Here is a 16,737-nt window from a genome sequence, read left to right on the forward strand (position 1 = left end):
GGGGTACATGTGAAGAACATGCAAAATTGTTGCATAGGAACCCACATGGCAGTGTGATTTGCTGCCTTCCTCCCCATCACCTACATCTTTCATTCTTTATCTGTCACCTTCTTCCACTTTCTCCTGCTATCGCTCTAGATACTGGAGTCATTTATGGTATTGTTTATGGAAATGACAGCATTTGGAGGTTACTTTTCTATTTTAGTTCCTCATTGAAATTGAGCAATGGTTAACTTAGGATCCGGTTTGCTGGGGTCTTTTGTGTGTGGCCATACGTTGCAGTCATCCACAACTTTTTCATATTTATTTTTCAACAACGAGTTGAGAATTGCAGAGCTTCTATTATGAATAATACAGAAGAAATATAGACCTGGGGAAAAATAGAAAGGTGATGTATTAAATGTATAAATCTTTTATGTTAATTTATTATTTTGAAGTGGGAACTTTCACCGTCCTCCCTTGTTAAATGATGCAAGAAAACACTCATGCTTAAAAGTACTTAAATGGATGCATTCATTCAGCTAACCTGGGGATTTTTGCTCTCAAGTGTCTGTAGAAGAGAGGTGGGATAAGAAAATTGAGCACAGAACTCAGCCTCTCTACTTTCCTTTACATAGGATTGTCCTGGAGATAGAATGACTTAAAATTCCTCTATTGTAAAAATTGAAGCAGGTACCTTTCTTCAAAATATATAGCATTTTATAAAGTGTTTTATAAGCAATATCTCAAATTACTTTACCCTAATTAAAGAGAAAAAAGAATGTATGTAAGATTGTTTTCAATAGCAAAGAATGCTATCTACCTAAATATGTACAATACATATTATATATAAATATATGCATGCAATAATTATATTTCATATATTACATATATTATATATTGATTTTAAATATATATGATTTTTTTACATTTTAAATAAAATATGTATTTACATTTTAAATAAAATGACATGTATTTACTGTGTACAGTATAATGTTTTGAAATACATATCCATTGTGGAATGACTAAATCTGATTAACATATACATGGTCTCACACAGCTATCATGTTTGTGGTGAGAACACTTTACATTCACTGTCAGCATTTTTCAAGCATACAATGAATTATTAACTATAGTCACCATGTTGTACAATAGATCTCTTGGACATTTTCCTCCTGAAACTTTGTGTCCTTTGACACATCTCCCCAAGGACTTCAGCCCTGGGAACCACCATTCTCCTTTCTACTTCTATAAGATCACCCTTTTTAGATTGCACATATGAGTGAGATGATGTGGTTTTTACCTTTATGTGCTTGACTTATTTCACTTAATATAATGTCCTCCGGCTTCATCCGTATTGTTGCAAATGACTACAGTTCACTCTTTCTTAAGGCTGAATAGCCTTAAGGCTGAAGGTCTTTATTTTGTCTTATTTTACCTTGTCTCTTTTTTTGGTAATCATTGTGTATGTATACCACATATTTTTTAATCCATTCATCTTCTGGTGACCACTTAGGCACTTGATTCCATATCTTGGCTATTGTAAACAATGCCACAGTGAACATGTGGAAAAAAGAGAAGCTTTGTACTGTATTGGTGGGAATGCAAGTTATTATACTTACTATGGAAAACAGTATGGTGGTTCCTCAAAACATTAAAAATAGAGCCACCATATTATGTAGCAATCCCATTACTGGGTACATATGGAAATAACATAAAATCAGTATGTTGAAGAGATTTCTACACTTCCATGTTCACTGTGACATTTCAAATCTATGTCTAGAGAAAAATAGATACTTGAAATATTTTTCAGTTTTGTATGATTTGCGCTGTTACAAATATGCCCAAGACACAGCTCTTTAAGGAAACCTTAAAGATACATCCTAAAAGTCATCTCCACCACCCTGCAAGGACAATACCTTGTTTTTCCCTATCCTTCCCACCCAGAAGGCAGAACCAAAGAATACTCTGCTGGCTCACTCTTGCCTTTACCCGCTAGGTCAATGTCAGTTAATATCAGTTCATACTGACCCCCACGGGGAGCTTGGTGTGAGAGGCTAAGAAGTGAAACTAATGGAATCTAAGTTGATGTGACCTGTGCAGCCTCTGGTTTCTTTTAGCACCCACCAGTTCCAGCAATATTCTTATTACTCCTTCACCATATGTCTCTGCATCTTGGCCTCATCTTCTTCCTCCTAAAGCAGGGGCAGGTTCCAGGACCAGCAGCCTAAGTCACGGTGAGCTAGATGCAGCTCTGGCTGCTGCTGGTTGGAAGTCACTGATCTCAGAGAGGAAAAACTCACATAGCAACTCAGAGATGACAATAGGGTCATATCTAAATAAGCAAGGCCAGATGCTGACTCAAGGTCCCCAACTGGCCCTGCCAGCAGAGGGGAGAGTTGGCATGGTAATGAGAAATCCTGAGCCTCTTGGCTAATAAGACTATGAAGAGGAGATTCACTCTTGTCCCTCCCATGTGGTCATTATTAAGTCCTGGAAGTGTCTGCCTGATCCTCTTTTCTAAGTCATTCTTAGTAAGTTCAGGGTTGTCTAATGTTGAGTGTAAACACATGTTCATCATCACCTCTGAAAGTTGTTTTTTCTGAAAAACATTATTCAATCAAAATGAACAAGGTGGCTGGGTGTGGTGGCTCATGCCTGTAATCCCAGCATTTTGGGAGGCCCAGGTGGGTGGATTACCTGAGGTCAGGAGTTCGAGACCAGTTTGGCCAACGTAGTGAAACCCCCATCTCCACTAAAAATACAAAAAAAGTTAGTTGGGCATGGGCTTACACCTGTAATCCCAGCTACTTGGAAGGCTGAGGCAGGAGAATTGCTTGAACCTGGGAGGTGGAGTTTGCAGTGAGTTGAGATCACACCACTACACTCCAGCCTGAGCAACAAGAGGAAAAACTTTATCTGGAAAAGTAAAAAAAAAAAAAAGAACAAGGCACTATTTATCCCACTGCTTGTGAGAAATAAAAAAGATAAACTTGATACATCTCCTTCCCTCCTGGGTCACTCTACTTAAGAAAATGGACATGTCCATAAATCACTATACTCACTTGAGTCATAAACGTGATAAATTCCATGCAATAGTTTTGAACAACAAGAGTAGAGGAATGATTTACTTGTGTTGTATGTACATTGTGGAGACCTATATCAGACTGGGTAAGTAATCTAAAATTTAGGAAAGCTAAACGATGTTGTAAAGTAACAGAATTGCCCACATAACCAGTCTCATGGGTGAGGAGATCATGAAGGCATACCCTGAACTAGAAAATCCCACAGACTCACAGCGTCATCATTTTGGAGTCATAGCTTACAATGGATAGTAAATAGCCCTTTGGCTGTAGGGAAGAGCTACTTTATGTCCATTTCAATGCAAGCTGATAATGAACTGTGTTTCATTATCACCTTGTTACACATGAAGAGATAGAATCACAGAGTTAAAGATACTGGATCAAGATAACACTGCTAATCACCCAAATTGATGAGCACCCTACCCATGATTTTATCAACATTGTATACTCCTCTTCTGTAGGAGAAATCAAAATATTTCCCCCCATGAAGAAGAATATGCAATTAATTTTTAAGAGACAAGGCACAGAAATATATTAGTCTGATCTAATATTCTTGTTAAGGGTTTAGAGAGAATAAGAGTCAAAATTGACATTTGGCAGGATTCAATGGCTCTGAGCTGCCTAGACAAAGGACCCTGCCATTAAATAGAGTGAAATACACAAACCTGGTAATAAATGACCTTTATCAGATATTTACATATTTCTTATAGAAAGGGTATGTCAAAAATGGGGCATGTCATATTCAGGATTTCTGCTCCTATGGTAAACAAGCTTTTGCTGTCAACAAGATTAAGAGAATTTACCTTATTTAGGTGATAGCATGAATCAGGTAAAGTAATTAGTGTGTCTCAAACAGGAGGCTCAGCTTTTCCAAAATCATGAGAAGAGTTTTCTAATCACTGGGGTTACTTTGTGCCATCGATTTTATGTCTTAGGAATGTAAAATATAAGACTTTAGACATTTTAAAAATTTTTAAACATTTGTATGCAGACTTGCAATTCACAGCTGATGCAAGTAAGGCAACTTAAGCAGGGAAGAAAGAATTGACGTGGTTGACAAATAGGTCCTGTGATTTAATTTACATTAACAATGATGTAATGCGCATACTGACGTACTATGTCCTTACAAAATGTGGCAAGCAAAAAAACACAGAGCAAGCTTAATTTTGACATTCTTCTAGGTAAAGGGCTATTCCCTCTAAACTTTTCTTTGATTTTTATTTTAACCATTTTGAAATGGCTTTTTCTTTTGTAGATATGTTTTAAAATATTTTCAATGTATATTTTTATGTCATATGTTAGCCATGACTTATAATTCAGAATTCTAATTACGTATTATGATTCTGTATTAAATTACAAAAAAGCTGACTACTAAGGCCAATGTGCTCCCAAACAAGATGTCATCCAGCTACTGTGTGTGTTGCGTTTTTGTGTCTGTTCTTTATAGTTGACTTTTAGTTTCTCATCCGTCTTCTTTTGCTTACCAACTGTGGTTTCTTACTAAGCCCTCTTCAATATGCCTGAACTCCCAGAATCTGATTTAGGCCAAGAAATGAGATAACTGGGAGTATTGTAATGATTTAAAATAAGATGTTCAAAGCAAAGGATTATCCTCGGAGTGATGTGTGTGAGATTTACTGCATTAGCTTTCTGACACTGGTTTTTCAGTGCTTTGGAAGTGTACTTCCTGATTTTCAGCCCTGTTGCTTTGCACTAAAGTAACAATTAAAATATTCTTTAAATACTATAAATAGATGAATTACAAATATTTTGGAATTGTGGAAAACATAGGGTTTTGGTTTTGGTTTTAATGCTGATTCTTCTATAGCTACTTCCTACCTCTGTTCTTGAAAACTTGTATGCACATGCATTTCCTGTGTCCTGTGACTCTCTTAAGATCTAAAGGACATTCTGATACTTCAAAATTATTTACAACCTACACTGTATATTGTTTTCATTTCTTTCTTTTTTTGAGACAGAATCTTGCTGTGCCACCCATGCTGGAGTGCAGTGACATGACCTCAGGTCACTGCAACCTCTGCCTCCCGGGTTCAAGCAATTTTCCTGCTTCAGCCTGCTTCAGCCTTCTTCAGCTGGGACTACAGGTGTCTGCCACCAAGCCTGACTAAATTTTTTGTATTTTTAGTAGAGATGTGGTTTCGCCATTTTGGCCAGGCTGCTCACAAACTCCTGACCTCAGGTGATCCATCTGCCTTGGCCTCCCAAAGTGCTGGGATTACAGGTGTGAGCCCCCATGCGCAGCCTTATTACTAAATAGCTAGGTTAAAAAATATGCTATGTCTTACCTTTTTTTCTTGACTTGGAGAATGGAAAGTAAGTCCTTATGTATTCCTTCTCCCTGTTGTGACTGATAGAGATAATTAGCTCAGTAATCTTTCAACTTACTTGTTTTTCCTCATCTTAAAGGGTTGTGAAATAAAACAAATGCTGAGAAACTGATTCAGATGCATGACTAAGTTTGTTAATTACTGTGTTAACTTATTCAGAACTCAAGGCAGCACTGCATTTTATAGATAAGGAAACTGAGACCCTGAGTGGGGTTAAGTAACTGTAGTAAGTAGCATAGCTGAACTTAAACCAAAGTAGTCTGGCTCCAAAGTTCTTATCTTAGAAAAATTGTCTGTAATTCAGATGGCAAAGCACCAAGCCAGGCTTTGTCTGAGTATGCTGACAACGAGGTTTTTGTGTCCAAGAAATCAAAGGGGAGGAAATGTAATTATTTTCTTTAATGAAGCATGGCAATTTAGTATTAATAATATTTACATAGATAGTGAACATTTATGCCACTTGGGGGCAAGATTTAAAGAAATACAAGCACCTTTGGTACAACATGATATTTTCTCCAGCACATTCCAACTGAGAACATTCACACCTTCATCCGAACGGATTCTTTCAACCAGCACCAGGTAGAACCTCATCCTGAGACCTTTTTCTGTTAGCATCAGATCAGCTCATTTCAATCCCAAAGCTCTAACTTTACATGGAGAATCCACAGCAGTTTTGACATTGAGTGTGCTTGTCGGTACCTTTGGCCATTTTAAAAAATTAGTTGCCCTGGTAAGAGCTAACTTGAGCTACCTAGTTCTTCTAACCCTGGCTGTATTTGCAGTTCTGAGTTCTAACTCTCAACTGCTTTTGAAAACAGACAACAGTCATAGTGATCATGTGAAATGAGAGAAGCACCGTGGCTGTACTTCCTAGCTGTCTGCTGCCTATGCGGGAAGCTGTGCTGGCAGAGGCTGATGGGTTATCCTTATTGCCGTGTGCCCAGCACATTCAGTGCCGCCACACACATCCCACGCACTCAATAAACATGACTTGATTGAATGAACAAATAAATAAATGAATGGTTTTCTATTAACATTTCTCAGCCGGATCCCTTACCTTTCCCTGAAGCTGATAGTTGAAGTGGACTTACAATTGATGAATAAGCTGCAAACATGTTTAATAACTTCATTGGGAAAACCCCCTAATATAACAATTGGTTTATATTAGATTATCAAATGATAACTCATCTTGGTTTGTACTCTTAGTCATTTCCAAGCTCCTGTGTAAAAGTAAACATTTTTTCTTTAAAAGAATGTATGCAAAACACACAAAAAGGCTTACATTGCAGGCTCTGACATTAGCCATATTGACATGCTTTAAGGCCTCCTAGAACAGTTAACTAGTTCTAAGACCAAAAGGGCAAGGTAACATCTTTGAGTATGACTTTTCCCAGCTGCAAAGTAAGGCAATAAAGAACTAATCCATAAGGCTGATGAAAGAGCATATTACCTTGCTCATGATGTGTAACTAAGAAATAACCAGGTAGGATTCCAATGTGGTTCCTCTGACTCCATTTTTACTATTTCAGGATGCTAATACCCTATGAGATTATCTAGGAGGACACTGAGGAAGAGTGCTCCTGAGGCAAGATGGACAAACAGGCATTACTCAGAGAAACTGAACCAGGAAAGAGCTTTCCAGGCTGAGTTTGTTTGCAATGTCCATGGTGGGCCAGGCTAAAGACTATAACTGGACACCCTTAGCAACCCATCAACAACTCCAATAAGTTGCCATGGATCAGTTCATGATTAAAAGTTGCACACATAAAATGTGGAAAACTAAGGGAGGCAAAGTAAAGATGTAGTTATTCTAATATGAAATAAGTATTTATAGTTATGATTGCTATTAGTTGGACATAACAAAGAACTTCAATAAAATTAGAATATTTATTTTACTTTATTTTTATTTTTTTAGAGACAGGGTCTTACTCGGTCACCCAGGTTGGAGTGCAGTGGTGCCATCATAACGCACTTCAGCCTCGAACTCCTGGGCTCAAGGGATCTTCCCACCTTGACCTCCTCAGTAGCAGGGACCAGAGGCACACACCACTGTACCTGGCTAACTTAAAAAAAAAAAATTTGTAGAGGTGGGGGTCTCATTAATTTGCTTATGCTTAGGCAAGTCTTAAACTCCTGGCCTTAAGTGATCCTCCCACTTAGGCCTCCCAAATTGCTGGGATTACAGATGTGAGCCACTACATCCAGCCATAGAGTCTCTGCTTCTTCAGTGGATTTAGAATATGCCTATTTACGAGGCATGAAACAATTAGGAGGGGCAACAGTAATTGTGCCATAGTAGCAGAGAAGGAAAGAAACCCCCTCTTGTACACACCATTTCAAAAAGCTTTGAAGGAAAACCAAGCCTAAATCCCTCTTTCACACTGTTTACACTACAGGATACGGTCTGAAATGTTTTCATTCAAAAATAGTTATTAAATTTAAAAAGTCTGTTGAACAAAATTAGGTTTAGTAACTTGCTGAAGTACAAATTGAGCCATGCTTTTTACTTAAAATGATGAGAAAATTCAAATAATAGAAGCATAATTTCAAATTTGCTACTGTTCCTGTATTTCTATGCTATATCTATGATCGTGTCTACTGCTCTTTCAGTGTCATGTACAGGGTTAAAGGAAAAGCAAATGTAAAATAAGCATGGTTTGTTATTATCATTCCTCTGTTATTTTATTTTTTCTTTCAGTTCCACCTTTCATACAACCCTTTGAGTTCCCAAGATTCTCCATTGGGCAGCGTGTCTTCATCCCATGTGTTGTGGTCTCAGGGGACTTACCCATCACGATCACCTGGCAGAAGGACGGCCGGCCAATCCCTGGGAGCCTTGGGGTGACCATTGACAACATTGACTTCACAAGCTCCTTGAGGATTTCCAATCTCTCCCTGATGCACAATGGGAATTACACCTGCATAGCCCGAAATGAGGCTGCCGCTGTGGAGCACCAAAGCCAGTTGATTGTGAGAGGTGAGCAGAGGAACATGAGCCACATTGCAGCTATAGAGTTGATTTAACAATGTTTTAAGATGATGGGACTTGAACTACTGTGAAAATAAGTAGAACTTAGGAATTCAGTCTTATCCCACTAAAAAAATAAAACTCTAGAACCTAACCATGAATTCCCCTAAACTCCAAGATGAGGTTTTATTTACCTAAAATATGTTTTAAATAATTAACAGCTAAGAAGGTGGGAGCCGTAAGATTTAATTCATGAAATGAGGCTTCTGTATGCTAACCCAATGAACTTTGAGGACTAAAGTCCAGGAGCTTTTGCTTTATTAAATTCATATAATACTTTTTATAATATCACTTATCATTTCAATAAATGACTTTTTAAAAAATATGTGTCAAAGCTATATATCAAAGTTTTTCTAAAGAGCCGTAAAATCTCTTTTCATAACGTTTGTTTTAGTTTTAGAAATGTGGTTTTCTTTGCCCATCTATTCTATTTAGCGTTAAATCTATCATTATTTTGGAAAGCCATAGCAACATTTTTAAATTAAGCAGAGTATGGGAGTATTTATTCCAAAAAATTAAAATAGGGTAGGCTAACTCGCAGAAAGCATTGGCAGTAATCGCATTGCATCTAAAATGTAAGCATCAGTCTCATTTTGAACTTCTATTCCAGTCACCAAATTCCCATTAAGGCTCACACTCTTCATCTATGAAATAAGCTGCTAGTGTTATCTGATGTCTATCAAACACAGACATTCTGTGATTTTCATGATTTTCCAAGAGTAGTGTACATTAATCTACCATTGCAATATCCATCGACATTGCAAAAGTAACTGTATGAAGTTAAAGATTTATATTGATGTGATTATTTGCATTTTAAAATTCCCCAAATTGTGGTCTCAGAGAAGTTTTTAGGAGGGGAAGGGTTTCTGTAATTTTTCAGGTAGTGGAGATGGCTCTTTCTTGAGCAGGAGATTCTCATGTCCTCCTTCAGTCCTTAATCCTTGTCTCCTTGATACCTCTTCTTCCTTTTTGACTGGGAAGAAATGCATTTTTTTTTATCTACTTGCCAGTGAAAGGAAGTGACACAGACTTAGCAGTCATAGGAGGAAACTAACATTGTATTTCGGAAAGAAAAAATCCCCAGGTGAATAATTTGGAAAATATATATTCAGTTAGACACAAACTAAACATACTCATGACATTTTTCTCATTTCTCCCTTGCACTTTAGAGTGGAAGAATTGGGATACTTGATTTATTTCCCAAATGTTGACAGATAAATTAAAAAGTGGGGCAACCTAGTATCTGTTTCCCAAGAATTTTCTTATAAACAGAGTTGACACTTACCATGGTTGTGAAGGGCATAGTAGCACATCAGCCTGCTTTCTATGTAATCTGCTCTGAAGGATCCAGGTCAGGAATCTGAAATGTCAGATAAAAATGTACTGGGATGCTTTTTGTACCACTTGCCCTTGCAGAAAAGGCAACCACAAGTTTTTAACCAAGGCAAAGGTCAGATGAGCTGAAACTGAGCCTAGCTATTTGGAATAATATAGGTGATCATAATATGATTAATGTCGCTATGTGATTGTTCTTCAAATATGTTAAATAAGCTTTAGTGAAATTAATATTAAATCACCAGTGAGATAGTACAGCCTAGAGGAAGAAAATGTGCTTCATACACAGGTCAGTGTGATTGGAGGGACAGGCAGGGACAAGGTGGTGTGGGGCTGAGGTTCTCAATCCGGATGCTTCTGTAGAATCTCCTAGGAGGTTTAAGAAAACACTGAGGTGCATTTTTTGGTCCCATCCTAAACCAATTAAATCATAATCTTTGCGGGGTAAATCCATCTTCCAGCTCTGTGGGGAATTGTTCTTTCTTCCTCCTCCCCCAAAAAATCACTAGTTATTAATTCTCAAACTTTGTTATACATTCAGATTGCAAAGGGAGCTCTAAAAAGATGGATATTGTTTATGACCTGGTGTCATTGCAGCGAGGGCCTGATTAGATGAGCTTCAGAAAAGAAAGAAGGCAAATGTGCAGGAACTCAGAAAACACAACTATTTTTATGTTTTTAGGAATTGTGCTATCATAGGAGGCAGTGAAATGGAGACAAAGTTGGAAACGAACATGGGGCAAGGGCAGGTATTATTTTTAAGACTGGAGACTTTATAGCACGCTAATCTGCTTATGACAATGAGCCGGTAGACAGGAAAAAATATTAGGCAACACGAAGAGGAGGTTATTACAGGATCAAAGTCCTTGAGTTAGTGAGTGCAAAATTCTTTGTGCCAGTGCAGTAGTATGTTCGAAGTAGGATAATAAGAACCATGCTGTGAAGCTCCAGTAGGTAGCACCTACAGAAATGATTGAAAATTATAGAAAGGTGGATGTTTTGGGTCAAAGAAGTGGAAAAACAAAAATTATCTAATGGAACCATCACAGAGTAATAGGTGACACATTTATCTTCCTACTACAAACGAACTATAAAATGGGACTAATATCTATAAAGAACTGCTTTCAGGAACAAAAAGAAGTGCATGAAGTGAACTCCAATGCTCTAGAGCCCAAGTAAATCACAGTGATCTTGGCAGGTAGAGAAAACAGAGAGAGAAATTTTAAAATACTGAGATGATTACTGGGGTATTAAAGGACAAACTACTGGAGATTTGAGAGATGTTCAAAGAAAGATCTCTGGAAATCTGTACAGGGATCCTTTGCAATTTCAGTGGAATACTGTTTACTGTGCTGAATGCTAGCAGAAGTCACATATTGCTTGGGAATGCTGGAATTCTAACTAGCCAGAATAGGGGAATTCAGCTGCTGTCTCAGAAAGGCCACATACTAGGAATAGGGCTGATCTCACCCCAGAATAAGGGATAGTATAGGCCAGCCCTAACAAAGCCTGAGATTTTTGACAAGATAAAACTTCTCCACTAGTAAGTTTTTTTTTTATTGTTGTTATTATGTGTTAGCCCAACTAAAATTATACAGTGAGTTTGTAGCACTCCTAGTATAGCACTAGAACCCAGATCTTTTTTCCCCCCATTTATTTATTTTATTGCATTTTAGGTTTTGGGTTACATGTGAAGAACATGTAAGATTGTTGCATAGGTACACATGTGGCAGTGTGATTTGCTGCCTTCCTCCCCATCACCTACATCTCGCATCTCTCCCCTTGCTATCTCTCCCCACCTCCCCACCCCCCACCATCCCTCCCTTATTTCCCCCCAACTGACCCCAGTGTGTAGTGCTCCCCTCCCTGTGTCCATGTGTTCTCATTGTTCAACACCCGCCTATGAGTGAGAACATGCGGTGTTTGATCTTGTGCTCTTCTGTCAGTTTGTTGAGAATGATGGTTTCCAGGTTCATCCATGTCCCTACAAAGGACCCAAACTCATCGTTTTTGATGGCTGCATAATATTCCATGGTGTATATGAGAACTAAAACAGATTTACAAGAAAAAAACTAACAAGCCCATTCAAAAGTGGGCAAAGGATATGAACAGACACTTTACAAAAGAAGTCATTCATGAGGCCAACAAACATATGAAAAAATGCTCATCATCATTGGTCATCAGAGAAATGCAAATCAAAACTACATTGAGATACCATCTCACGCCAGTTAGAATGGCGATCATTAAAAAATCTGGAGACAACAGATGCTGGAGAGAGGATCTGGAGAAATAGGAACACTTTTGCACTGTTGGTGGGAGTGTAAATTAGTTCAACCATTGTGGAAGACAGTGTGGCGATTCCTCAAGGACCTAGAAATAGAAACTCCATTTGACCCAGCAATCCCATTACTGGGTATACATCCAAAGGATTACAAATCGTTCTACTATAAGGACATGTGCACACGAATGTTCATTGCAGCTCTGTTTACAATAGCAAAGACCTGGAACCAACCCAAATGCCCACTGATGATAGACTGGACAGGGAAAATGTGGCACATATCCACTAGTAAGTTAATTGTGTGCAAGAACAACATTTGACGTTAAACAGGAAGACAACAAAATCCGGACCCCCAACAGCACGGTGTATCCACAATGTGCGGCATGCAGTAAATGCAGGCACACCTCATTTATTTTTTTTACTGCAGCATGCAGTAAATGCAGGCACACCTCATTTATTTTTTTTTATTGTGACATGCAGTAAATGCAGGCACACCTCATTTCTTTTTTTTGTTGTGACATGCAGTAAATGCAGGCACACCTCATTTCTTTTTTTTACTGCAACATGCAGTAAATGCAGGCACACCTCATTTTATTGCACTTTTCTTTTTTTTGAGACAGAATCTCGCTCTGTTGCTCAGGCTGCAGTGCAATGGCCAGATCTCTGCTCACTGCAACTTCCGCCTCCTTGTTCAAGCGATTCTCCTGCCTCAGCTTCCCGAGTGGCTGGGATTACAGGCATGTGCCACCACTCCCAGCTAATTTTTGTATTTTCAGTAGAGATGAGGTTTCACCATGTTGGCCAGGCTGATCTTGAACTCCTGGCTTCAAGTGATCCACACACCTTGGCCTTCCAAACTCCCAAAGATTACAGGAGTGAGCCACCATGCCTGACCACACTTTGATTTATTGTGCTTCCCAGATATTGCATTTTTAAAATACAAATTGAAGGTTTGTGACAATCTTGCATTGAGCAAGTCTATGGGGACCATTATTTTCCAACAGTATGTGTTCACTTCATGTCTGTATGTCATGTTTTGGTAATTCTTTTAACACTGCAAACTTTTATTATCATTATTATTATGTCGTTAGGGTGATTGGTAATCAGTAATCTCTGATGTTACTATGATAATGTTACTATTATAATTGTTTAGTAGCCATATGAGATGGCAAACTTACTTGATAAATGTTGTGTTTGCTCTGACCACTACCACCCAACCATTTTCTAGTCTCCATTTCTCAGCTTCCCTATCTCCTGAGGCACAACAGTATTAAAATTAGGCCAGTGAATAGCCCCACAATGGTCTCCGGGGTTCAAGTGAAAGGAAGAGCTTCACATCTCTCACTTTAAATTGAAAGATAGAAATAATTACATTCACTGAGGAAGGCATGGTGAAAGCCAAGATAGGCTGAAAGCTGGGCTGCTTATGCCAAATGGTTAGCCAAATTTTAAACGCAAAGGAAAAGTTCTTGAAGGAAATGAAAAATGTCACTCCAGTGAACATACAAATGGTAAAGTGAAACAGCCTCATTGCTAATGTGGAGAATGTTTAAGTGGCATAGATTAAAAAAAAAAAAGAAAGAAAGAAAGAAAAAGAAAAAAAAAGAACAGTCACAACATTCCCTTAAGTTAAAGCTTGATCCAGGGCAAGGCCCAAACACTTCTATTCTATGAAGGTTGAGTGATGTGAGGAAGCTGCAGAGGAAAAGTTTCACATAGGTTCATTGTAAAACTTAGCACATTGTTTGGTAGCCTGGGTCACTGGAAGATTTGTAAATACTTGATCTGAAATAAATTAGCTGTTGTCATGAGGAAAATATAAGAAAACAAAAGCAAAACCTCAAAAGCAAAAACCTCTTAGCTGTTACGTATAAGCCAATAAGAGCCAAATCTCATAGCGCTTATGACAGTGAATTGATGATTTCCCTGATAGCTGCTCAGTGGAGTGACCTTGGCATTGATGAAGTCATTAGAAATAAAGCATTAGGCTTAATGACAGAGCACTCCTGCCCTTTGCTTCCTGTTGTGGTCTGTGCACCACTCACAGGAAAGCACCATCACAACAGCTTCTATCTGTGATTCTAAAGGAGAGCTATTTTCTCACACTTTTTCATATCCTGTGATGGGTCCATGGTTTCTGGCTTTTAATAGTGAACTGCCATATAGAGAAACAAATGCATACCTAAAAGGCCTACCGTTGACAGGAGAAATGAAAACTATAAAAGGTTGCTATTTTATTGCTGCCTATTGATCCAATTTTTGATATCATTCTCATGCTGTGATTTTAATTCATTCATTCTTATACAAAATATTTGTTAAACATCTATTTTATCACACATGTTGTTCTGAGTGCTGAAGATAACATGGTGGTCAAAATAAAGACACCAAGTCTCTGCCCCATAAGGCTCAAATTCTAGTGGCAGGAAGAGATAATGAACAGTGTCGGATATCCGTAAGTACTATGAAAAGTAAACGTGTGATACATAGATTGAGAAAGAAGGGGATGAAAATAGTATTTTAGGTAGGCTGGGTGGGAGAAGGCTTTCTGGAGAGATCTTTGGACAGAGACTTGACTAAAGTGAAGGCGTATATCCTGGGGAATTGTAGGAAGTGAGTTCCAAGCAGAGAGACCAACAAGTCTGAAGACTGAGTCTGAAATAAGTTTTGTCTGTTCACAGCACAGCAAGAGGCCCAAGGTGCCTCCTGTTCAGTAAGAAAAGACCGAAAGTGCAAGGCAGAGAGATAAGCAGGGGCCAGACCATCTATTTTCAGAGTGATGGGAAACCAACAGATTTAATTTTCAGTGTTGTAAATTAAATCTGACCTAGATTTAGGCCAAGTCCTATTTCAACTAAATGTCATCAAGTAGAGAATGGTGGTATTTATCCATGCACCCTCTTCCACCTCTACCAAATGGCTTTCAGTTCCCTTACCTTCATTAAAACTGGATTTCTGCCCAGGTTTACAGCTAGGGAAACCTAAGTCCATTCTTTGGAAATATATGGCAACTTAGAAGGCATGACTTCCAAACATAAAATACTGGACTATGTTAAAACTAGAAAAGTGCCTGTCTTATTATAACTATAGTTTTCTTTCTTTAAAAATAAAACAACAGAAATAATCCCCCATACACACACATACAAAATAAACAGGTCAAGCCAAAGACTGCTGTATTTTAAACAGCCCTCATTTTAGGCAATACCAGCAATAAACTTCCTCAAAGAAACCCATTTGAAACTCCAGATACCCTCAGCCTACGGGGATCTCATGACAAGATTTTGGTGTTTCAGAATGTATGTAAATTGCTCTTTTGAAGGACACAGGAGTGCTGGTTATATGCACATAATTATGATTCAGAGAAATGTTTGGCAAGATTAGCCATATTGCCTCTTGGAAATGTGACATAATTATGTAGTTGAAACTATTCATCTCTTTAATCATTCCTTCTCCCCACTGGAAAAACCACTCTGTACTAGTCCATTTTCATGTTGCTGATAAAGACATAGCCAAGACTGGCTAATTTATAAAGAAAAAGAGGATTAATGGACTCATAGTTCCGCGTGGCTGAGAGGTGAAAGCCATATCTTACATGGTGGCAGGCAAGAGAGAGCTTGTGCAGGGGAACTCCCCTTTATAAAACTATCAGATCTCATGAGACTTATTTACTATCATGAGAACAGTACAGGAAAGATCCACCCCCGTGATTAAATTACGTCCCACTGGATCTCTCCCACAACACATGGGAATTGTGGGAGCTACAATTGAAGATGAGATTTTGGTAGGGAGACTGCCAAACCATATTATGCTCTATTGGAAAACCAACTATATTGGCAAGCAGGCTCACCACAATATAGCAAATAATATACCAATAAAATTAGTGTCATACTAATAAAAGCAAATCAAAATATCATCTTTAAAAAAGGAAACCAACAGCTTTGGGGAATTATATGCCGAGATAATATAGAGTATTGGTGGTCGTTATGTTCTATCATAAGATTTGGCCTAAATGGCAACAGTCCCAAAAGCTTCACATCCTTCCATCTCAGGTTCTGTTTCTTGTTGGACAGAGTCCTCCTATGGAGCTATCTTCTGCTGTCCCTCAGATGGCACTTCCATTGGGTCCATTCTAGTAGAATACCTTGGGCTTTGGGGTCACCCTGATTTGAGTTATTAACTTAGTCATGCTCCATTTCACTAGTCTATAAAACTGAAATAATAACATTCATTTATTCATGTGTGCTTTCAACAAATAGTTGCAGAGTGCCTTCTGTACTCCAGGTCTGTGCTATGGGCTGGGATACAATGGTCTGTGAGAAAGGAATGGTTCTTCTTCTCATAGCATGTACAGCCTAGTATGGGGGACAGGCAATAAAACAGCAATACCAAACGAGTGTAATAAAGGTTATGGTAAGTAATTCAGGATTCAGGACTTAATCTTATCCACAGCATCAGAAAAAAGGTACCTGACTAAGTGAGTTCTAAGCTAGGATGCGAATAATGAGTGGGAACTTATTAAACAAAGATATGAAGAAGTCTGTGTGAAGACCCAGCAGCAAGAACAGTCTCGGGGACTGGATAACAGACAGCATTTTAGAATGGTTGAGGCAAGGCCTACAAGAAGAGAATGTCACAAAATGTAACTGGAAACCAGGGGTTCAAGTCATAAAAATCCTTTAAAATATCCCA

The 16,737-nt window shown here is 38.3% G+C and overlaps 1 protein-coding gene across 1 annotated transcript in view; it reads left to right on the forward strand.

The window, feature by feature from the left end:
• The window catches only part of LOC108298073 (Down syndrome cell adhesion molecule-like), a 210,908-nt gene that overhangs the window by 30,138 nt on the left and 164,033 nt on the right, over positions 1–16,737 (forward strand). The window contains exon 6 of the mRNA XM_017520774.2: positions 8,109–8,387. Within this exon, the coding sequence (XP_017376263.2) occupies positions 8,109–8,387 (279 nt within the window). The remainder of the gene's footprint in view (positions 1–8,108; positions 8,388–16,737) is intronic.

This window comes from Cebus imitator, unplaced genomic scaffold (genome assembly GCF_001604975.1).
Source record: "Cebus imitator isolate Cc_AM_T3 unplaced genomic scaffold, Cebus_imitator-1.0 Scaffold881, whole genome shotgun sequence".
NCBI lineage: Eukaryota > Metazoa > Chordata > Mammalia > Primates > Cebidae > Cebus > Cebus imitator.